Source organism: Trichoderma asperellum, chromosome 5 (genome assembly GCF_020647865.1).
Source record: "Trichoderma asperellum chromosome 5, complete sequence".
NCBI lineage: Eukaryota > Fungi > Ascomycota > Sordariomycetes > Hypocreales > Hypocreaceae > Trichoderma > Trichoderma asperellum.
The window spans coordinates 2,040,202-2,063,306 of record NC_089419.1 but is presented as its reverse complement, the minus strand read 5'-3'; the positions used below and the strand labels follow the sequence as shown (position 1 = coordinate 2,063,306).

At 49.3% G+C, this 23,105-nt stretch overlaps 7 protein-coding genes across 8 annotated transcripts; 2 read left to right on the top strand and 5 right to left on the bottom strand.

The window, feature by feature from the left end:
* Nucleotides 1-463: 463 nt before the first annotated feature.
* On the top strand, nt 464-1,267 carry URM1 (Ubiquitin- modifier 1; the record flags this gene model as incomplete). Its single annotated transcript, XM_024899861.1, has 3 exons — nt 464-519; nt 728-892; nt 1,150-1,267. 3 exons carry the CDS (start codon nt 464-466, stop codon nt 1,265-1,267), a joined length of 339 nt encoding a protein of 112 aa, XP_024761740.1.
* Nucleotides 1,268-3,584: 2,317 nt separating this feature from the next.
* Nucleotides 3,585-7,378, bottom strand: TrAFT101_008837 (uncharacterized protein). The gene is made up of 5 exons (XM_024899769.2): nt 6,716-7,378; nt 5,039-6,487; nt 4,933-4,986; nt 4,699-4,872; nt 3,585-4,630 (listed from the first exon to the last, which is right to left on the bottom strand). Exons 2-5 carry the CDS (start codon nt 5,861-5,863, stop codon nt 4,244-4,246), a joined length of 1,440 nt encoding a protein of 479 aa, XP_024761741.1. The 5' UTR covers nt 5,864-6,487; nt 6,716-7,378; the 3' UTR covers nt 3,585-4,243.
* Nucleotides 7,379-11,455: 4,077 nt separating this feature from the next.
* TrAFT101_008836 (uncharacterized protein) lies at nt 11,456-13,786 on the top strand. The gene is made up of 2 exons (XM_066128448.1): nt 11,456-12,225; nt 12,283-13,786. Exons 1-2 carry the CDS (start codon nt 11,969-11,971, stop codon nt 12,584-12,586), a joined length of 561 nt encoding a protein of 186 aa, XP_065984566.1. The 5' UTR covers nt 11,456-11,968; the 3' UTR covers nt 12,587-13,786.
* Nucleotides 13,787-15,541: 1,755 nt separating this feature from the next.
* TrAFT101_008835 (uncharacterized protein) lies at nt 15,542-15,929 on the bottom strand (the record flags this gene model as incomplete). Its single annotated transcript, XM_066128447.1, has 2 exons — nt 15,542-15,594; nt 15,752-15,929. 2 exons carry the CDS (start codon nt 15,927-15,929, stop codon nt 15,542-15,544), a joined length of 231 nt encoding a protein of 76 aa, XP_065984565.1.
* Nucleotides 15,930-17,493: 1,564 nt separating this feature from the next.
* Nucleotides 17,494-18,878, bottom strand: TrAFT101_008834 (uncharacterized protein; the record flags this gene model as incomplete). Its single annotated transcript, XM_066128446.1, has 4 exons — nt 17,494-18,246; nt 18,643-18,710; nt 18,800-18,807; nt 18,872-18,878. 4 exons carry the CDS (start codon nt 18,876-18,878, stop codon nt 17,994-17,996), a joined length of 336 nt encoding a protein of 111 aa, XP_065984564.1. The 3' UTR covers nt 17,494-17,993.
* A 954-nt stretch (nt 18,879-19,832) lies between these two features.
* TrAFT101_008833 (uncharacterized protein) lies at nt 19,833-21,771 on the bottom strand. 2 transcript variants are annotated; one of them, XM_024907906.2, is made up of 2 exons: nt 21,202-21,771; nt 20,066-20,933 (listed from the first exon to the last, which is right to left on the bottom strand). In XM_024907906.2, exons 1-2 carry the CDS (start codon nt 21,401-21,403, stop codon nt 20,137-20,139), a joined length of 999 nt encoding a protein of 332 aa, XP_024761745.1. In that variant the 5' UTR covers nt 21,404-21,771; the 3' UTR covers nt 20,066-20,136. The 2 variants fall into 2 exon arrangements, with proteins under 2 accessions (XP_065984563.1, XP_024761745.1); XM_066128445.1 differs by lacking the exon at nt 21,202-21,771 and having other exon boundaries at nt 19,833-21,161.
* Nucleotides 21,772-21,788: 17 nt separating this feature from the next.
* Nucleotides 21,789-22,950, bottom strand: TrAFT101_008832 (uncharacterized protein). The gene is made up of 4 exons (XM_066128444.1): nt 22,837-22,950; nt 22,684-22,730; nt 22,494-22,619; nt 21,789-22,426 (listed from the first exon to the last, which is right to left on the bottom strand). The coding sequence occupies exons 1-4, from the start codon at nt 22,861-22,863 to the stop codon at nt 22,405-22,407; spliced, it is 222 nt and encodes a 73-aa protein (XP_065984562.1). The 5' UTR covers nt 22,864-22,950; the 3' UTR covers nt 21,789-22,404.
* Between the last annotated feature and the right edge of the window lie 155 nt (nt 22,951-23,105).

The following is a 23,105-nucleotide window of genomic DNA, read 5'->3' as shown; positions in this document are numbered from 1 at the left end:
AAGTTTGCGGAAAGACTTTTTTTGGTGGTTTTTGGCGCTTGCACGGTACATGTATGGGGTACCGAGTCTCAGAGCTACAGGTACCAAGGCCCAGAGGCTCTTTAAGGGTTACCTACCTAGTACCTAGGTATACAGTCCTATAACTGGTAAATCAAAGCCTATGATATACTTTTTTCTACGTATTAACCGAGCGGATTTTTTCTTTCAAGTCAAAGAGATCAAATATTAATGCGTTGTAACGGCATCTCGAGGACTGGTTTAATTCTGTCGTTCTATCATAGCACTCGATCGCTGCAATTTAGGGCTAGTTCGGACCCGACTAGGCCGGAAAAAGGTCTCCATTGTATACTAATTGCTCGTGCCAATATCAGACTCATCCATCTACTGCTGCTGATATCGAGATCCCCCCAACAGCCATAATCTCAGTTGGAAAGCCACGTCTGGTGGATAGGATCTCATAGTCATGGCCTCTACCACTGCCGATGCAACGGCGCAAATCTCCATCGTCGTGGAGTTCTCGTAAGCCTCAGCTCCCCTTTTGCGCCTAAGCACGCCTGTGATGCCGCCTCCTTCATTCACATCAATGTCACCAGCAACATGCCAACGTCTAAGTCCGGGCGTGTCTGCTGTTAGTCTGGATGAATCTCATCAAATTATCTGCTTAATTCCTCATCTGGCCTTTCATACGTACACATCCAAGAGGATCCAACTAACTCATACACTGCAGAGGCGGCCTCGAGATGCTCTTCTCGGACGTACGCCGTCACGCCGTCACTCTGCCTGCTAAGGATCAGGACGGCAACCCTTCCACTATTGCGTATTTGATACATCATCTTTGTGCACATGTGATGAAGGACACCCGCAAGGAGCTTTTCGTCCTGGATGGCCATCTGTACGTCTCACCTCCCCTTCCCGTGGGCTGCTGTGCCAATCACTGGTCTGCGTTGTAACACCCTGTCCTGGTCTTCCTACATGCTAGATGTTCAGCTCGGTGACTGGGGGTAGTATGAGAAGTGGTTCGAACCTTGGCAGCGAGTGTGTCAAACTCAGCCTATCATACTGCCTCCACATGAACAGCCTGCTGCGGCGTTCTGATTTTACTCCACCATCCAAGGGAAACCTGTTGCTAACTGGTGCTTATTTCTACAGACGACCAGGCATTCTAGTTCTCATCAACGACGCGGACTGGGAGCTGGAGGGAGAAGAGGAATATGAGCTGAAGAGTAGCGACAATATCCTCTTCGTATCAACCCTGCATGGTGGCTAAGCCTTGAACCTGGGCCTTGGCTTGCTGATACTACTGGGTACATGAACGCACGACACAACACGCCCGAATCTATTGCTAGGACATCTCCTTGCCTACCAGCAGCAAACTATTCCCCCACGTTAAGCCTGGATCGATGGTGGCTCAGCTGAGCAGGGTGCTCCTCGCCGCTGTCCGTACGACTAACATGATTCATGCACCGTCCGACTTCTGCCACCGCAGCATCAAAGGTCTGCATAAAACGGCATTTAGATCTGATTACGGCTCTGGCTATTCACTACCCGCATGTGAAAATTAGGTAGACGGACTACTACTGTAAGGATGGGGGACGGGCCGAGCTTCGTTCGTTTGACCTGCGCCCGAAACTCACTTGATGCCCAAAACCCCATGTAGGATATTCAATTCAAGCTCTGGTGCTTTTTAGCGTTGTTGTCTCTCCGAGATTTCGGAGGTTTGCCCATATTCATAAACGAGAGCATATTCTAGCTTCAACAAGCTCGTGTGTGTCGGTATACGCGTGTACATAGTATTGCCCACCCCCTTTCCGAATAGTATCTATCGTGACTGACGATCTAGCCTGGGCTCTTTTGTCTCACAGTAGCTGTGATCGACGATCTAAAGCGCCGCTGAGACTTACTGTTTCTGTTCCCCTGGTGGTCCTTTTACCCGATGTAGCTGAATCTGTGATCTTTGCCAACACGCCACAAGTCCAAGCCAGAAATCTACACCAAAAGCCCACGCTGGGATTTTGGTGCAAACGTGGCAAGTTAATGAGCGGCTTCCATTAAGCGGTGAATGTGAAGAAGGTTAAGGGCGTGAGTTACGGCTCCCTGCGTAGTATTAGCTGATACTCGGCTGCAGCCATGCCTGCAACCAAGTTTTTCAACAACGTATCGAATCCGTGCAGCAGTATTACATGCGCATACAGCAGAAAGCGCGCACAGACTGGGCATGCAACGTTCTGTGAATGGTCTCTGTATGCAAACACCCCTCTCTTGCCTTTTTTTTTTCTTTTCGATTCCTCCATTCCAAGTTTCCTTTTGCATCCGGTTGGCTATCCAGCCTGGTCCGTAGATGAATAGTTTGGGGGCCATAAGCAAACAAGGAAACCCGAACCAGCCATGCAGGATAGGCGTGACCTGTTTACAACCATGTTCCTTGTCTTTTTTTTTTCTTCTTCTTCACACGAGTGCATCTCGCCATTTAAAACAACTCATATGTTCTTTTGGAATCCTTCGGGGAGTTTTTGCACCGACAGCCGGATGGTTTATTTTTCAGCTGCTTCGCTTTTCTGTTCTATTATGGAATGCAAGCGAGGGGTGCAGTGTGATTGATGACATTCCCCTGCACATGATTACGATTACTGGATGAGGCGATCGGCCACAGCCGCATGAAGCCGCCTCCCTTGTTTACTTTCGACTTTGTCCTTTTCCCTCTCTCTATCTCTCCTTTTCCTTCCTTTTTTTATTTTTTTATTTTTTTTTTATTTTTTTACCTTTGTTCTTCTTCTGTCATTTATTTCGCTCATGTCTTCTACAACACAGCACACAAGCATAGACTGCCCCAGATTCTTCAGCCCCCAAGTCTGCAATCACAATCCCTTCCGCCCCTCTCCTCCAGCCAGATCCGGCAAAGAGCAATTTCGTCTCTCCCAATTCCCCAAGTTCAGCCGCTCAAGGCTCTGCGCCCGCAAAAAGCAAGGGCAGAGAAAGTGATGTGTTTCTTTAACCCGCTTTATTAAGGAACGACGTTAGCTTCGTCTCTTATCATTTTTTTTTCCCCTTCTCTTTCTTCTAACCCCCTAGCATGATTTCCTCTTTAGCCTCCTGGGGCTAGGATGAGGGCCTCTTTTAAGGATCTTACTGGGAGCTGGATCCGGGTTACTGGAAATCGTACGATTTGCATTCGTTTGTTTGGGGGTCACCAAACCGCCTACTTACAAGAAACTGTTCCAACTATCCACGCTAGAATGACGAGCGAGAAGCAGAAATCGTAGTGGAAATACTCGGCCAGCCCCCATTTCCCAGTGTAGCATCATACTCGTACAGTACTGCTGTTTGCTTTGTACTTACGGAGCAGAACACCTGCATGTGATGTATGGGCATGTCGTCTCAGCGCTTCAGTCCACTAGGAACTCCGGGAGCAAGTCCCGTGACAAGCATCCCCAGCTCGAAGGCGCAAGCGCATTGCTGCCATTCGCTCATCGTCCCTCATCCATGTTCCTGCCTTGCCCCTTTCCAGATTGATGCTACTTTCGTCGTAGTATGGATTGGTCAGAATACTACAAGTACAACAAGAAGGAGGAAACTACTAAGCATGTAGAAAATATAGAACACTTGGATACCGAAACGCTATCCGTCTAAATTGTTTCCATCTCCAATACTAGCTCGCGTCGACAGACCAAGGAAAGCAAAATATACTGAGAAAGAGGCATATAGAAGTCATGAAAGATGCAAGTACCTCGCAGCAGAATTCGAATAAAAACAATACACCAAATCTTCCGTTGCTTACAAAAAAAAAAAAAAAGAACACTCAAAGCAGTATTCCTCCCAGCCGCTGTGTTACCAAGTTACATGCATAGGTATCTCAACAAACAAACCAATTCAGTGTGCCTTGCCCATTCCCTCAAGTAATACATCGAGCCAATCTTAGCTTGAACCTGGCAGATAATTCATAAAAAGCTCAAATACAAGAGCTAGCTTTGTTTCCAAGTAACCCAAAGAATCATTATGCTGCCAGCAGCCTTTATGCGGACTTTTTCTTATCGCTCTAAATCAGAATAAGCCACCGGGGAAAAAATACCAATGATATTTTCTCTTGAAATATATATATTATCGGCAATGTGCAAGCGATCTTCTTTCTTCTCGGTGTACGAGATTTGCACATCTGGTGGTAAAACCATATGCTCAAGTCAAGAATAATTATATCTCCACAGTAATATGGAGGTATCGGAGCGAACCATAGAATTTTTGATGGTTCTTAATATGGCAAGTGGCTTGACGACCCCATTTGTGGTGGTGATCCAGGCCCATAGAGGCTGTAGGAGGGGTTGGGGTTGCGAAGCACACTGCTCAAGATGTTGGTGGAACCCGGGGGGATGGTGTATGGCGAAGACGACACCATAGGGTCTTGGGTTGGTAGAGCCAGCTGAGATACCTGAGAGGCGACAGAATGGAGGGGCCCGCGGGCCGTCACGGCGCGAGTCTTTCCCCGACCTTTAACGCCCTTGTTGCTGTTTTTGTAGTGCTTCTGAAAATAATCAAAAAGCTCTCGATAGGCCTCAGGCACTTCGCCTTCCTCTGAGAATTGTACAAAGAGGGCGATAAGTTTTTTAAGTGTGGCCTTGTGAAAATTGTTTTGATGAGTCTATTATTTGAGAGAAGCTTCGGTTAGATTTCATATATTGTTTTGTGTACAGAAAATAAATGTCATACCTTCATATTGCCTAGTTGAGAAAATGCCTTGTTGCAGTCATCAAGTCGGCAAATAAATGGCTTCAGGCCTTTATGAGTCTCTTCATGAGATCGGAGATTTCCTCGCTGAGCAAAGCATTTGGTACATTGACTGCAGCGGTACGGTTTTTCGCCCGTATGGCGGCGTATATGAGTCTACAAGCCCAAGTCGGTTAGCAAAAAGTGTCCCAAGGAAGAGTCTTGCTTGGAACATACCCTAAGGTTTCCGCGTTGGGAAAAGGTAAGACCGCAATTGGCCTTATCGCAGACCTGATGGCCGTTAGTGGCGTGATGCAAGTGAAGAATCAGGCCAAATACTTACATATGGTCTATGGCCAGTGTGTGTTCGTTGGTGAATATCACGATGCGTCTTTTGGGTGAAGGCTCTGCCGCAGTTGGGGCCATCACATATCCACTGCTTTCTGGGCTTTCCACTCTGGGTAGGAAGCGTCGAAGGGGGTGTCGCAACATACTCTGGCGTAGGGGCAGGCGTGGGAAGCTGCTCATACTCTCCCTTTGATCGAGACCCCTGTATAGCCTTCATAAGCTCGTCAACATCCGTTTTGAAGTCGATCTTATCCGCTGGATCAAGTGTTTCGTTATAAGAAAGTGTCTTAGAGTTGTCAAGTCGAGCTGCAATGAGGGAACTCGGAGCGATTGGACTAAGAGAAATGGGACCTGAAGCGAAAGAACCTGGAGTAGCGGGACCTGGAGTAAAGTGGCTATGGCTATTAGAAGAAACCGATTCCCTTCTCGATATAGGGGAATAGGGCTGGTATTCCTTCATCGACTGGAGATTGCGTTGGTCGACAGCAGAGGCCTCCGTGACCATGTAAGGATGCTCTCGGAATTCCGTCTTAAACGGTGCGCCGAGAGGAGTTGATGGTGGTGGGCTATGGTATGGCATATAAGAAAATGCGCTGTGGCTGTGATATTGGGGAGGCGAAACGGTAGATATTGGGGAGTGATTGTAGGTTGAGCCCATTAGATACGGAGGAGATACTTGGCGCTGTATCTGGCTGCTGACTTGAGATCTGGGATCATAGGACGTGAATCCCGGGGAGCCCATGACGGGGAAGCTTGATGGTGTGTGCTGAGGCCAACGGCCCCAGCCTGGATTGACGTGTGGTTGAGCTGCGACAGCCATTGTTACTGGCCAATATCAGGCTTGCAGTCACAAGCTGACAAAATTGAGGAAGAAGAAGAGGAAGAAGAATAATAATAGGAGTGCTGTGAATAAAGCAGAGACGAAGCACTCAGTATAGTTAACTTCTTTTCAATGACTTGTTATGGTCAATATGTAGACACAAGTCAAGAGAAGAGTCTGTTGAGCAAGTGGTAGAAGAAGAGGAGATTCTTGAAGGCGGATATGGAGGGGGTTATGTACTTGTGGCCTGGATTGGGACATCTTGGAAACAGGATGATATACAGTTGGTACGAAAGCAATTTACCAGGTAGACGGGTGAATGGGGTTGTGTGGGAGCCCAGTCGCCTGGTAGTTGTCGGAGATCGCAAGCTGGAAGATAGCCACACCAGAGATGTGACTAGGACTAGCCACCGGGGTGTGGGCAAAGCCAGGCACAGGTGCGATTGTAGCCGTTGCAGGGGGGACGAAAAGAGGAGGGCTAAGGCAGAGCTGCAAAAACGACGGGTATACAATCGTTGACTCATATGTTTTTAGCCCAACGACGGGCATACCATTGCCAATATAGAAAAAAGTAGTACCCAGCATGATGGCCAGGGCGAGGATGGGCGTGAGGAGATCAAACAACTGTGGCTGCCATTAGCTCTTTACACGCCCCCTCCAACATGGGGACTAAAAGCTCCCCCATATTGTTCGCTGAGCGACTGAAGTATGAAGACGGCAGAGAGGAGAGGGGTGTGACAAGGGATCGCAGGGCTCTGGCGGCGATTCCCGACTGGGCCTGTTGACTGCTAGGGAGATGGCGGTCTTTTCCCAAACATAGGGCAGTATGAGAGAACCGAAGACTTAACTCACAGTAACAGTAACCTGGCCGGGGGCTCGTAAAGAGAAGGCCTATGCTTGCTACCAGGATGTTGGTTCGTTCATCAGGGCTCCAGTCCCTCTGCGAACCAGGTCACTGCCACTACCAGCAGACGCCTTACATCGGATCAAATAATATCACGGTTTATTAATAGACGAGATCAGCAGCAGTAGGTTCTTCTTTCGCCGCAAGTCTGAGAGAAACGATAGTCGCATGCATGTCTGGCAATACAGCAGATGCCCAGATGTAATAGTGCCTCTGTTGTCTGATCCAAGACACGTTAGGAGGCGGAATTGGCCACTCGACCCATGGTATATAAAAATTGAAGCGTGATCTAGGCTGTGGGGGGGAATAGTTTCTGGGAATCTAGCCATTGCCACCACCAAGAGAAGAGAGGGTCTACCCGAGGAGTGGATGTGAACTATGTTGTATCTCCGCTTGAAGATACAGCCAATTCTGAGTCAAAAATAACAAATGGAGTAAAGGCCAAAGAGATATGGGAAGGAGGTGGTAGAGGCGAGCGATGTGCCATGTCGCTACTGTCCATTTCGCATTTTGCCTAGCTTTCTGTTTCTATGGCTTTTCCCCCCAAAGACCGAGAGTTAGTTCGACGAGTGAAAAGAGCGGACCTACTTGGCCAGCGCAGATGTAGGGAGTATGCAGTATGTAGTATGGAGTAGAGGAAAGAATTTTGAATTCAAAGCGGTGGGCAGGGCTGTAGGGACGTCGAAATGACGGTGGGGGAGGGCTGGTGTGCGCTTAGAAGGGGCGTGGCTAAAGGGAACCGCTACCCGGCAAGTATTACAAGACGGTACCATCTGACAAAGCCGCTCGTACCTTGCTTTGCATGCAACCGGCACAATACCGCAAGTACGAGCAGTACCTTACAGAGCCGGCTGTGTTACATAGTATGGCAAGCGAGAGGGGTCAAGTTGCCATTTCGGGAACCGGGGGTCCCTAGGTGCCAGCAAAGCTCCACACCTGGGCGTCAAAAGAGAGGAAGACCAGCCGCAACATGTGCTCCACACCCAATAGCTGCCGTCTACGGCTCAGCATCAGATGCGGGTAGGAACAAAGGGTATTATTTGCGCACCTACGATATTGGGTAGCTTTTATGAGGCTATTTTCTACCTCGCGAGATGTTGTAGGGCCTGCAGAGATACTACATGCACCTATCTGGCATCAGTCGAGAAGCAGTTGATGATGAACCAGCACGGAGGAGTGGAAGCAGAACATAGAAGATCGGCATACTGGCAATATTGGCCAATGAAACTGGGGCTCACAAGTATTTCTATCTCTCACGTAGAGACATTTCCCCTAGGATGAATCGGCGCCCTCTGTTTGTAGTCAGGTAGCATCCTTCCAAAAGCCGGGCACATGCCCGGCTGTCTCAAACCCCCGGTGTAGGAGCATCGCAAACTTCTTCCCCATCCCTGGGGGATGCTATGCATATATGCTACTGCCACTATATCAGGTCTATAAGGCGGGTAGGAGGTAGTAGGCGCTCGTGGGTACTAATTCAGCTTCTAGGGGTACTGGAGATGGGTACTTCGTACCGTGCCTCATTTCATGCCTACAGCCATACGGCTTGAATCCAACATGCATGTTCTCATTTGAGCCGTTATTTCGGCAAGATACACCCTCACACACGTGCATACGAGTGCTGTTAGGCAGGCACATATCTATGCCCAACTGAATGAAACGCATGGCCATCGAATTCGCCTTACACGCCTAGGCTCCAGAGGTGGAACTCAGTCATCAGCTGCCAGCAACGCCAACAGAGCTTCTATACATAAGGCAACGCCCATATTCTTCTCATAGCTCCCCTGTCCGCGAGGGTTTTCCAAAGGTCGTCCATTGTTTTTTTTTTAAAAAAAAAAAACTAAAAAAAAAAAAACTACATATAAGTCCGGATTGGGAAATGCCTTTGTTCAATGGCGCCTTTTGATTCGTCGGCAGTGTTTTGATTCCCCTCCAGGCTAGATTTCTTTTCTCAACCAATTTGGTCTAGCTTGGTCACGCCCCCCCTTGTCGCTCTTCTTTCTAGCTCCAAGCGCGGATGCTCTGTCGCATTCTCTCATTCGCCATGTGTCAGTAAAGTGCACCGCACAGTGCCGCGTTTTATGCACGTATCGTACAACTTATAGAGTGCCCGAAGCCTGTTAGTAGCACCGCATGCCGCCCTCTGTCATGAACCTTAGGGCGTGCTAGTACGAGTCTGTTGCTGCAAATTCTGGCTTGGTGGAGACTGATGTTCACCTGTGCATTACTAACCGAGATAGTCGCTTCACAATGTCAAGTCGAATACGTCTAAACACCTTGTTCAGAGTACTACCTATATTACGAGGCACATCCACACGCTCTGTCATGCACAACCTCCTGCAGATTGCATAACGGAGTGAGCTACCAGCGAGAGGGGCTGCCAGAAATCCCGGCTTCTTGGAACGACTAATCTATGGACATCATATCCGTACACCAAGCCTAAACCACATACTAGGGGTGTGTGCTCAGCATGGATGCAGAGATGCTAGCCAGGGAATTGGACCCGGTTGGTCAGTCACGTTACGAGATGCATTTTTCGAACCAGGGTGGGCACCAGAGGGCAAAGAAGGGAAGAGGGATCTTAGTGCCCATATTTGGTACACCCCGTGCTCAGTAGCCATTCTGGCATTTCTACTGCACAGAGTACAGATATGGTTTATCCATGTAAAATTGCTTCAGTAGCTTGTTCACAAAGAGGCTGGTAGGCAGGACAGACACCTCGAATGTAATGACCTATCTCATGCACCTGCAAGGGCACATCCATGATCACCACGACCTCTTTTGGGCTCTTTTTTTCAGCTCGTCTAATCTTGAGATCGAGTGGGAGGGAGCGACAGACGAGTTTGCCCTTTTTTTTAGCACTTCTTAAGAGTCCAGTCCACTGATCTGCTCATTAGTCCTGAATACATGTCGCGTCTGTTATTACTGAAGCGGCAGTGAAAAAAGGGGGCGGGGAGATGTCCTTCGTCAAGTTGACCGTGGCCAACTCTCAAGGTTGTTGAGCAATAATAAGGACATTAATGTCTCCGAGATGCTCTTCTCCACTGCAATCGCCTGGTATCGGAAGGAAAGGATCTCTATTTCCCTCCGCTACTTTACGGCAGCCCTCCTTCGCATAAACCGACCTGATAAGCACGGTTCACAAGGCGCCTCTCAGTTTATCTTCTTTGGATATGATCGTTATCTGGCCTCTGATTTTACATTATGTATCAGTCAAGACTGCCTTGTGTGTTTGCAGTAGATTCCTGTGCCGGCGCAAGATCAGATGCCTAAATAGCGGCATCCATGGAAAGGAGTAATAAGATTTTACTACGATCACTCCTGGCATGCATAAGAGCGGCAGCCCAGCCACTAAGCGACCAAAACGCAAAATCCTGAGCCGCCGCCACACTACAAACGAAAGCCCCTTTTTTTAAGCAATGAATAGATCTGAGATGTTGATTGGACATATGCCTCTGTTGCTTCAAAATATGCCGTGGTTTTGCTCAACAGCATCATGTCACCTCTAATTGTATGTCAGCATTCTATCAGACCTCACCAGAGATATTACCAGCATGACTAGTGGCCAAGAACAGCTCTAAGCGATTACTGCAAGCTCTTACTGCCAAGCTTTGGCGGATCTAATGGCATGCATGGCAAGCTAGTAAAGAACCGTGTGGGTATCTCCAGAAGATCACGACTGCCGTTTTGCTCAAGGCACATTGCGAATCGTCCATGATGCAAGAATACCCATGTACGACTTCATCGGTGGGGCATCAAAAGTGCGGTAACAGAGATCTCTCCCTGAAGTCAGTGTCACAATCTCTGCAGCTACCAATGCCGTAGCGGCAGAAATGGATAAAGGTTGCGGGGAACAATTTTGAGCTATGGGGTGTTGCAGGTCACGCTTTGCAGAAGAAATGCGGCTTGTCGAGGCGAGAGCGGATAAAGTCCGAGCCGCAACTGTTCTCATAGTCAGAACTGGGCCGCAAATTTTTTATGACGCCGAGTTTGAAGAATGGATAGTCGTTGATCCTGAAAGCAAACGGCTCTCCCAACCCACACTCATTCTGTTCTGTGTGCTGTTGGATCCGACTACACAATAACCAACCACACCAGATCTCAATCCTCTTCTCATCACATATCTGACGAGAGAATTTTATCCCTGTTAATAAGGTAAGTATACGAGATACTAAGAGTTCAATCCCAATGCGTCCTGTCACAGAGCAGATTACACCGGAATACCCGCTGAGAGAACGTTGGGCAGCTACGAAACGCCTGTACCCAATATCATTTCCTTGAACTAGAGGGATTATAGCAATAGCTCCAGCTAAATTGGGGGCCATACTGAGGGCTGAAAAGTTGCCTTCTATTAAGAATGTGCTGCTTTGGGAGGCACTACTACTATTAATTTGAAAACCTGCAGCTATTGGACGATGTGAATGATGTGAGTGGTCCGCTCGTACACGCAACCAAAAGCGGTAGCAAAGCTTCATCTCGTCTCTTTGAGAAAACTTGACATATCATCTACAGATTAGCCACAGAAATTTTCTATTGCTACTAACTAGTACGCGTTTGCCAGTTCGTTTCATGCGGCCCATCGATTCGCATACGCTCTACCCACTGAGGCTTGCGGCCTCTTGTCTACGCCCTGCTAGCAGAGTATGCTAGCGGAATGATTGACTGATCTACCCGCTGGACACGAAGCCGTTTCTGGATTGGCCGCGAATCCTGCGTAAGTGAGGTCGACTCCCCATGGTTGGGCACAACGCAACTGCCACTTCTTTGCACAGACTGCAAGGTAATGCTCGGAGCAGAGAGCAACGTATCGGGTATCGTCATCGTTTCTCACATGCGGTATCTGCCATGTGAGCCAGGCATGTGTCTCACTACTGCCCTAACGGTACGAAGCCAGGCAGCCTGGGCCTTTTTTTTTTCTCTGGAAGTACTATCGTGGCAGCTCATCTTCAGTTCCCTTATCAGTTTACTCCATATCGTGACCAGCATGATTCGTTTACTAAAACATGCGTCATTACGTATAAAGAGGGGAAAGTGCCTCATTTTACACTTCACGGGCCGTCAAGTGACTGCGGCGGTTCTAACAACTAACGACGAGCCGTGTTTTCGGGCCAGTGGCTGCCGAGCTAACAGCAACACGTTACTGTACAGGTGTGGCTGGATCTGAGGATCAAAGAAAGCAGTTAGGAAAGACGGAAGGGCGGACGATGCCTTTCCCATGGCGGTTTAGACCATACAAGATTCGCCGCGGAGAGAGGGATCCTGCATCCGAGCACTACGCCCTAGGAGCAATGACCAGTTCTCTGGTTCAGAGGGCTAGGCAATTGTCCATCCAGGCGGTACCCATCATGTTGAGTAGCATTCTCTCTCATATTTACAGGGCACAAAGTGGGCGTGCCCCTTGCTCGGGGTACAAAGCACAACAGCTGTACAGATTTCTACGGAAGAGGGATTTACAGCAGTAGTAGGGATCTATTCGTCTATTGGCTCCACATACGAGTTGGCTGACAACTAAAGGTAGCATTCTAATTTACCTGAAATCTCATGGCACGTGCAAGCGAAGGCAGCAAACGAACGGCAGCCGTGCTGGAAGTAGGTATTTACAGGGCCCTTTTTTTCAGCTAGTCTCATTGCAACTTTGCCAGCATCAATACCTTGGAGCCTCTTACATGGGTGCTCACTTGGAATCTTCTTACGATAATAAACGGCTTTGCAGCAAGGCCATGGAGGTAACCTTCCTAGTTCCCATTTGTATGGGCGGCATCTTCGGTACACATGAAATCACAGGAGAATCGAAACAAGCCATGGCTGCAGGCGAGATGTGATAGAACCTCTATTGGCTCTGCTTTAGTATGTGCTGTTGTCGGCAATGAAACAGCAGCGCAGAATCACGCGTGGCCTTGGTTGGAACAGCTCAGTTCCTGGTGGGGAAGCTCTGTGGGTTTGAAAAGAATAGATGAAGGAAATGAGGAACAAGCTCTATCCTGGTCGGCGATGAAAGCCTCGGATGTCGCTGGAGCCGTGCAAGCCACGTTATTTATTAGCGGATGAACTGCGGGGGGTCGCCTATTCAGCTCTCCAGGAGGGGCAATCCAAACGCAGTCAGACGCCCGCCACGCTCCGTAGCGCTCCCGTGCCATACTCCGTAACAGCCACCAGCTACGGAGATCAGTGCTGTCTGTGATTGCTTCGTACAGGCCGCAAGGCCCCAGCCGTCGCCGCAGAAATGCTTGCTGCTGAGGCTTGTTTGCTCAGACTTAGTGGGCAGCAGTGGCTGGGGTAGGGATCCGCATTGGGTCAGTCTCCGGGGACCACGGGAGGCCTTGGCAGGACCCCGAAAGTTGAGATGCGATAGATGATGCGCTTTGATGTATGTACTATGGCACTCTGTGCGAGCACCCCCTAACTAAAGAAGCGAAGGATGCGAACAAGGCGTTTCGGAGCACTTATCTGGCCGGCTTTTTCGGCCGTAGAAACCGGAATCTCAGACCTTATACGAGTCCCAGTGCGTTGGGCGACTAACAGGGCCGGAGATGGCCACTAGTGTAAGACGGGAGATTGAGGGTTCTTGATAAGGTAGAATCGGCCAACGGCAGGTTAGAAAACCTGGAATATAGGCCCAGGTACCTGGTCCTGGGCCCTGCAGCCTGCACATCTTTACCAGCAGTATCTTGGAGGGCCATTCGACGCTTGGCTTTTGTCACATGAGGAGCTGCCCCGCTGTTGACAGTTGACAGTTCCCATGAGGGGATACTGCAAGCGAGCTACGTACTATCAAGTGCCAGGCCGTTTTGACAGACGCCTTGGTAACACAACAGATGGTGGTATCCCACAGATGCCTAAGAGGAAACAAGTTTAAAGAGGAGAGGCCAGGATATCACCATTGCCCTGGTGCTATGGGAAAGCATAAGGATTCATACCTCTCTCTAGCTCTTAAAGCTCTATGTATTATAGCTTTTTGCGTGTGATTGCCATAGCACCTAGTAAGGTTTTGGACCTGCTATTGATTACTATGCGCCCTCTCTCTCAGCTCTTCGAGCCCAAAGCTCACAGGGGACTTTCTGAGCATGGAGGGGGTGCGAGGAGGAACTTGCAGATAGACAGAGAAAAGCCTCACCTACTCAATGCCCCAGATGTAGCCTTTGTCAAAATGAGAGACTGTCTGTCATTATGACTGTGCTAGTCCGTACCAAGTTTGCTCCATGAAGACAGGTATGTGCTTCGTACTTCGTATTATCATCGTGTCCTTCACACTAGCTGAGAAAACAAAGGCTGCTGGTGGGCAGGGCTGACCCTAGTGGCTGACTGTGGAATTGCTGCGCATGAACTGAAGTCACTTGAGGAGCTAATAGCTAGGCCCTGGAGTATTGGGTTGTATTACTTCCGTTTTGAGTGACCGTAAGTAAACAAATTACAGTATGTAGTATGCAGCATGCAGTTGCTTTGCCACTGTGTGTGCTAGAGATGCTGCAGGGGCTGTCACAGGTTTTGCTGCAATGCAACATTTAAGGAACATGGGATTTCGTACAGCTGTGAAGATGTCAACCAAAAAGGATGTGTCATATTACCCTCATATATGCCGCACTACTCTGGCACTCTTCTCTTCCTTTCCTTTCTTTTCTGTTATTTTCTCTTTTTGTTCTTTTCAGATGAAACAGCTCCTCAATTCCGTTTTTGGTCAAGATGGTGGCCTCCCATGCAGCTTATGGCGCTTTGGGGACCGACGTTGATCATACCCGGAGGCTGAAAATCCTGCAGAAAATGTCCAAGCTCCGAGAGCTCGGAATCCAGCTACCATATCCAGGTCAGGTTGCGAATTTCTAGTTTCCTCGCAGCAAGAGAGGGAAGTTATATATAATATTGTTCATAAATAGTAGCTTCCTTGGGGACAGCATATTCGCATTTTTTCCCGGTATTCTCAAGGTGATGATACAAGTTGATGCGTCGGACCAAGTACATATCAGGTTGGTACCTAGGCCTACCAGGTTAGTAGTAGATACCTAAAGATTGCAAAAGCACAATAGAAGCAAGTACTGGGTAGGTAAATTGTGGTAATACCTACCTAGGTACTAGTACTACCTCTAGTAGTACATTCAAGGGCTTACCTAACGGTTCCTACCTTGAGTGCTGGAACAATCTCGGAACCGGCGCATCTTTGGTCCTTCCAGAGAACCCAGCCTCAGTCCAATCGTCACGGTTGCTTCATTGCACATATGAACAGGCACACAAAACGCCGTCGACCCAGAGAGGCAGCCCAGCGGCTGAGCTTCGTCTCAAGCTTGAGCGCAACCTTAGCTCCGGCTCCCTGTGCTGGGAGCTTGGATTCACGTCCCGCCATCCCCCCGCTCGCTCGGAAATAGAACTGCTACCCACCAACAACTACGTTAGCGTCCTTCTTCCCGCCCTGGTCCCTGACGGCAACGCATCTATATTCAGAATTGGCTGCCATCTTTGCCCCAAGATGTCATTGCCCTCCAGCACTGGCTAGATGTGCCGCCCTGCATAAGGACCACGTCTTTTTTTGTGCCTAGTGCCGGCGCCATCCTACTGGATATGTACGATGCGAGCCTCTTGCATTTGCTGGCTCTCTACCGAACACGTCCCTCGTGAAGGCCTACATGGGCACCACCACACCCCTTCCCCAGAACATCCTGGCATTGCTCTATTGGTGGCTGCAGCAATAGATCTCCCCGATGGTGGATCTCAGCCGAAGTCTGAGATCGTGGGAAACTGGACAGAGAACGGCGATCGGGATTTTGGCCTCCATCTGCTTTGCCCCCTCAGATTTCTCGATAGATGTCCCTGCCACGGGTGGACCGTGAAGGATTTTCAGCTGTTGGCAAGTTTATGAAAAAAAAAAAAAAAAAAAAAAAAGAAAGAAAGAAAGAAAGAAAGGAGTGGCACAGAACGAGAGAAGAGAAAACGTTGCATTGTTACGCCCCAAAACAGCACAACAAACTAGGCTGAATACTCTTAAATGCTTGCTATACGGCTTTGTTCTCTGCTGGATACGGCTGGTGGTAAATGAGAGGGTGAATCCACAGGCATCGACCAAGCGGGCTCTTGGACCAAGGGATGGCCAAAAAGTGACCAGTTATCGATGAGTGGTAGCGAGCGGTAGAGGCTTTGGTCTTGATTCATTTGGCGGCACGTCCGAGCGAGCTGCATGTCGTAAGGCAACGAGACACAAGTGGATTGATGGAGTGATGCACGACTTCATTTCCACTGAATCAGGGGCCCTAATCTGGTCCCGACTTCAATGTTGATGTATCAACGGACGCAGGAACGCGTGTTGCAGATGGCTCATGCTTCACAACAGCATCCATCAGGAGGCCTCAGCTCTGTCACGGATACTACCTCCGGGTGCCTGCCTGCATATTGAGCTGAGAATATTCACAGTACATTGAAAAGAAAAAGACAAGTGCTATTTCATATGAGGAGATTGTAAAGTATGGCGATTTGATACTCTGGCCTCAACTCCAACCCTCATCTTCCGGCTATCTGCTCTCCACAATGTAGTATACGAGCCACCAGGCAGTATCAACTTAACCGCTCAACACCATTACTAACTTCGTCTGTGGATCAACCTGGCGTATAGTTAGGTCTGGCCACTTCGCCATCGGCCAGACTAAAATAAACGTCAAGCTAGATTTTTTGTTGTCATATCATAGCAGCTAGCAGGAGCTCGGATAGGGTGTCAGTGTAATGCGATTGCTGCGCATTTACGGACATACATATTATCGATGCATGCCCCACGAGCGGCTATTGCCACTTCAGAGGATGAAATTATAGCTGCTGTGTCGTACTAATGCAGATAGCTCATCTGGGGTGAGAGTATCAGGAAGAGCCGAGTCATGGCTCATCTAGGTCTATCTTTGAGGAAGACCAAGTGGCGGCTCAGCCATGCCAAGAGAAACTTTATGAGATTCCATTCGACTACTGTTATATTGCCTTGATTGGATCTTCTGGTTCGGCTGGCTTCATGCAAGCACAAAGCAGGAGGCCCTCAGCAATATGAACTGGTTTCAGCGTTACAGGAGTTGAATGATAGTGGTGGCCGCCATCAACGGCAGATAACTCCTACCTAGTGGTAGGATATACAGCTATTTTTATTGGTACGCGGCTCATGCAACTCTCATCCGCGAGAAGCGTTAGCGTGTACTTGATTACACTCCTTCTACTCCCCTATTATTTCACACATGGTCCGCTTCATGTGCGTCACGACGACTCCAGCGGCTTGGAGGATCCTATTATCAGATGTCATGCGTTTCACCCACTCGCCCACTCACCCCCTCTTTCAAACAGGACGATGAGTCTCTTCTAACAGACCACATAGGTGTTCGATCATACATCACCCCCGTACCTATCAACACTTCCACAATTTCACTCCCCCCTCCAGATCCATTACACTACGGTGCTTACAGTGCCGAAATTCTAGCGGGTGTTCATACTAGATGCATACTTGAGTAGGGGGGCGGTTAGCGGCCCACGGCATGACGGGATGGGCCTTTTCAGATTGATGTTATCTCGTCTGGGATAAGAATCCCATTGGAGAGCTTTGGCATCCCCGCGAATGGCAGAAGAGAATAGTGCTCTCAAATCTCCAAATACGGCTTACACTGCGGCTTCCACCGGAACTTCCATTGCGGCTGATGCATCTCTGATGCTTCGACGAGGGTAGCATGTCCTTGTTCCTACGCTTTGGCTGTTGGGCAAAACACCATCCGCCTCTGTGCCTTTCATTTCATTCTAACTAAACTACATACAGCCCCCCACTGGATGCCGATGAAGCTCTGCCTATCAGATCACAGTGGCCCCCAAAACACGTGTGGCAGCTAGGGCTAACGTTGCGGCTGCGCCTTTTTTATCCCCTCTCTCTCTCTGACTGGTGTTGGCCCGAACGTGAAATATTAGTCTGCGTCTGTTGGGAGTGGCAAGAATGTCCATGAGCCGTGGGGACGCCATCCCCAGTTTTACGAGCCTCACGAGGACGGCTTGATACTGGTATCCATGCTCTGGAGCAGCAGCAGCAGCAAAATGCAGTGCTTAAGGCTGCCCTTATTCAAGGCATGCTACCTATGTATATGCCCATGGCGAATTAGAGGGTGCTTTGCTCCCAGGATTCATCCAGACTAGTGACATCAGAACTTGGTATTCATCTGCCCTCGCAAATGTCACGCTCTTTTCTCCAATGTCCTCTTTGGGATTTCCTTGCGTCGCTATTATAGCTGGTTAGCGTCTGCGAAAGAGGCCGATGGCGCTTGGGAAGGCTTCCTCGGCGACCTCAGCGCCGCGCGGCTGCAATGGCAGACCTGCTTCTGCTTCGCTGCATTCTATATCAAGCCTAGAGTTCTCTGCAGGATTAGCCTCGTGGGAGTCCAAACAGCATGCGGCACTGCGTACTAGATTAGCACCCTTGGGTCCCTGCGGAGCAGCTCGACGTCTGTTTCGTCGCCCGCTGGCTAAGGTGCTGCTGCTACTGTAGCTAGCACCGTGATAGCAGCATTTTAAAAATCCCTGGTTTTCTCAGCCCCAGAACCCCTGTCTATACGAAGCCGGATCTCAGGGTCCGCTGGGCCGTCGCCTTGCTCCATTCCCAAACAGTGACCTCTGTGTTACTCGCGACGACAGCATCATACAGTACTTGTACACCATGCTAGATCGCACTGCTACATGCACACCCGCCTCGTAGCCTACGCGCCGTCCGGCAGACGGCGCAAGTTCCTCGCGTCTATCAGATCTCATCTTTAGTACTTTCTTAACACCGGCCTAGGATGATCAGCGCCGAATTGCTAGCTGCCAAAGCTAACCCGCTTATCACATCCGGCGAGCCTTCAAACCACGCTGCGGTCCGCCCCCCACTAACACAAGGCCACTTTACCTTTGGTTATGGTTATTGTCACTGCTGTTGTCTCGGGCGGCCGATGGTCGGTGCTGGTGGCCTATGCACTTGAGGAAAATGTTGGTTGACACGTGCGAGCATATCACCAGATGAGTTTGAAGGAGCACCTTTTCGGGGTTAAAATTATGTCATTTACAAAAAGAGCTGATGCGTTGTCAGTGCGGCAAAGGCGCCCAAGCGTGTTACAGGCATGGTGACGAATACATACTGCACATGCGTACGTTTGTACTCCTAGAACTTGCAGATACGGATATGTAGGGAGAGATCTATTCTCTGCCTTGGTTACATGCTACATCGACCAGATCGGTGGAATTCCGACGGGATACATCTTGAGCACGCCCTCTAGGAAGAAATGACGGCTAAATCATGCGAGTAGATGTCATCGAGTGCTGGTGCCGGGTAGCTTACTGCTCACTTTGTCGGAGATGATACCATATGCACCAACAAGCCGGTATATCGGCCGATGAGTTTTATGAGGTGGGTTGCGTTGTCTCGCCCATCTCGATCGTTCTGATGGTCTTTGGCGTGTCACTGCAATCTCATTATTGATTGTTTTTTTGCCACTAAGTGTTGAGGAAAATGATTGGACCAACGAGTGAATTTTTTTAATTTTTTTTTTCTCATGCTACATATGTGCTTTTCCTCTCTCCCTGCGTACGATGTTGCCACACGGGGATGAAGGGGGTGAATTCGCCATCGTAAGGGCGAAGTTCAGCGTGGCACAGTCTGGCTGAATGAGAGTGAGACGTGCAGAAGACTTATTTATAGCTGTTTCATGTTGGGTTGGTTAGTGAGAGGCGAATCTTATGGATGGGAGGTTGAGATAGAATTCGAAGTTTACCTTGTGGGGTTTTATTGCAGGGTAAATCGCATACCATGTTAGGCCATAGTGAGACCTTGGTATTTATACACAAAATTAGTGAGCCAGTAAAGAAGAATCAATGCCTTCTTGCTCTAGATGAGCTGTTAAGACAAAAAAAAAGCGGAAGTCGAGGCTAATTCTAGTTACGGATACAGTCAGAATAGACAGAGTCTTGTGTCTCTTTGTAGAAAATAGTAAGGCTAATGATGAAGGAATATATATGTAAATATATACATATGCTTAAGAGCATGTGGATTTTGTGGGCATTAACATTGCTTTCTGAGACGATGATATACCGTAAGAGATCTGAAACGAATTAAAAAAAAATACGTCTATTCACATTATTAACTACTCTCTTGTTTTGCTCATACATCTATCTCCCGATCTGTGCTTTATATGAATTGCTCTCTCCTTCTTGGAACGCCAAAATATGCTTCTGTAATAAGAAAAGATAAGAAAAGAAAATGCTGATTAACCATAACTGCTGTCACTGACGCAGCTCGAGGAAATAAAGAAGAAGAGAGGAAAAAGAAGAGGAAAAAGAAGAAGAAGAAGAAGAAGAAGAAGAAGAAGAAAGGTATTTTCGCCGTATCAATGTCGAATTCGAAGCATTAGGAGAGCCAACGAGGAAGATAGAACCGCACATTCTCGTAGACCAAGAAGGTCACCCACGTCGACGGCATAACTCGAACGACACCCGGAATCAAGCCGCGATAAAAGCCGCGAATGCCTTCCTCCCTCCACGTCATCCTCACAACGCCCCTGAAGCCCTTGCCGAACTTCTCGTCAGCCTTGTAGACCTGCAGCCTGCTCCGGAGGACCTGGTAGGGATACGTGACGGCGCCGGCGATGAGCTTGGAGGCCGAGGAGATGACGACGGTGGCCTCGGTGGTCATGCGGCCGTTGTCGACGCCCAGCCTCTTGCGGCGCGCAAAGTAGAAGCGCTTGGCCGGCTCGTACACGGCGAACTGCACGGCGCCGTGCGACACGCCGATCATGGAGACGCCCAGGCCGCGGTACAGGCCGCGGACGCCCTCGGTGGCGTAGATTGTGCGGAAGCCGGACCACATGGACGGGTAGGCGCCCTTTGCGCCCTTGTCCGAGGCCAGCATGCGCGTCTTGACGACCCAGATCGGGTTGGACAGGACGGACGTGGCGGCGCCGCCGAGGGCGCTGGCGACGAAGTAGTCGGACGGCGTCGGGCGCTCGGAGCCGCGGGCCAGGGTGAGGAGGTCCTCGAAGCGGCTTTTGAAGAAGAAGAAGGAGGCCCAGCTGAGGGCGTTGCCGGAGAGGTTCGGCACGAGGCCGCGGTAGAGCGAGGCGAACGGGTTGGGGCTGTTTGTGAGGGATCGCAGCATGGCGACGGCGGAGAGGTCGTGCGAGGCGGCGCTGGCGGCGCTGGTGCTGACTGGTGGCATATCGTTAGCATTGAGTTCCTTTCTTCTTGTTGATCATCTTCCATTGGACAATCTGCGATCTGTCTTTGTCTGTCTTGCTGATATGATGTTGCTTCATCAAGTGGTGGGGGTGGTGGTGGTGGGGGGAAGCATTTCAAGGAGACAAGCACGATGGAGCGCAGATTGCTTATTGGGAGAAGACAAAAAGAACAAGAAAAGAATCAAACCAAGCCAAGTCCAAGAAAAAAAAAACAGAAACAAAAACAAGGCAATTCTTACTCTGCATGCGAGTCTTGACAATGTCCAGCGGATGCACCACCAACGTCGCTACCGTCCCGGCGCTGAGGCCGGCAATCGACTCGACGATGGCGGGAGAGAGGCCCGCATGTTCGCTTCCGGGCATGTAGTTGTTCGTTTCTGAATTGCGTCCCGTCACATCGTTTGGCTGCGCGAAGTTGACGGGCGAGTGTTCGAGACTCATGTGGGAGAAAAAAGAAAAAACACAATCGAAAGCACGCTGCCGAGAGAAGCCCTTCTTTTTTTTTTAAGGGGACCTATGGGAAAAATGGTCCTTGGAGTGTATTGCGCTTTAGTTTAGTCAGGTAGAACGGACCCGATTCACTGGCCGGGCGGGTAGTAGCGGAAGACTTTTTTTAAATCGGGCGCTTTCGGGGGAGCTACTCGGTAGGTTAGTTGAAGTGAGTGTTTGTTATGTGCAGTCGGTTGTTTGGTGGGCTGAGGTGGATTGAGATTTGGGGGGGTTTGAGTTGGTTCAATTGCCAATTTGCAGTTCACGGAGGCAGCAGTGTTTTGTGTTTTTTTTTTTTTAAAGACACCGCTTACAGGTTGCTGCGTTTTACTCAAAGTGGGAATCCTAGAGGGTCTCTTGCAGGACCTAACTGTGCATTGATACCACTACTCTACTCTACGCTTACTTGCATGCATACTGCAGTGCTGTACCAAAAGAAGACATCTCCCAGAAATCGTAATTAGCTGCGAGAGAGAGATCATGATAAAGAGACACAGCAAAGTAGAGACAACAAATCACAACAGATGATTCATCTTTGCGACTTTCAATCCCTACAGTTCTTCCCAACCACTCACCATCTGCTTCGTCTAGCAAGTTGGTCTCGCTGAGTCCATCCATCACCTGGAAGAGTTTACGGTTGCTTTCGCAGAGTGGTTTCTTGGTCCAATTATGGGGTAATACGAAGCAACTGATAATACATTCCTATGGGTACATTGCAGCATCGGTCCGTTCGTGTGTCTCCTCCCGGGGCCGTCGTCATGTCTTGTATCACGCCGCCCTCCCGTCTCGCCTTGCCTTTGCAGAGATATGGATATTGCCCAAACGCCATGAATGCTGGACACTGGATTCTCCCTCCAAGCTTTTCACTTCCTTCTTTCCACGGTTCCCTTCCCCATTTTTGCCGTATTACATTCGTATATCGTACATCAACGCCCGCGGGTTGCGTCTTGCGTTTATGAGAGAGGAGAGAGAAGGCTGTTTGCAGCGATATGTTAGCGCCAAGCACATTGATTACTCGTTCGGATACAAGGAGGCAACATACCGGATAACTGAAGGTCGGGGGTCGCTGCGAGTGTAGCCTAAATCGAGAAGAGTCAGTCTCCGGCATATGCGGTGCGTCTGCCGCAGAGATTGCATACCAAGGTAGAGAATCAGAGGGAGGTAGCCACTAGATCGCAGTTGTCAGCTATTAAAACGTCCGCAATATAGGAGGAATCGGAGATATTCCATACTAGTGGATGGCGACTCGTGAAATGTCGATGAGCTTGGCAATGCGCTCCTACGGTAGACAGATAGTGTTAGACCGGCCGTTTCATCATCATCAAGGCTTTCGATTTCTTGGTTCTGTTTCGGCCTCTTGCTCGCAGCCGCTTCGCGTATCGTACCTTGGATTCTTCTGAAAGGGCAAACATCGTGAATATGGAGAGCGAGTGCAGTATCGACAGACGGTAGACGGGGTTGGCGAAAATGCGCAAATTGATGCTTCCAGGCGTCAAACGTCTTTTCTCGGTTTGTCCCGCCTTGGTACTAAGAAATTTCGAGGCCCAGCTAGCACCGGCCATGCAATGCGGTCACTACTGCTTGCGGGAAAGCGCCCGCCAATCAGCCGCGGCTCAACTCTGGCTAATTTGATAAGAAGCGCCGGCCCATGCAG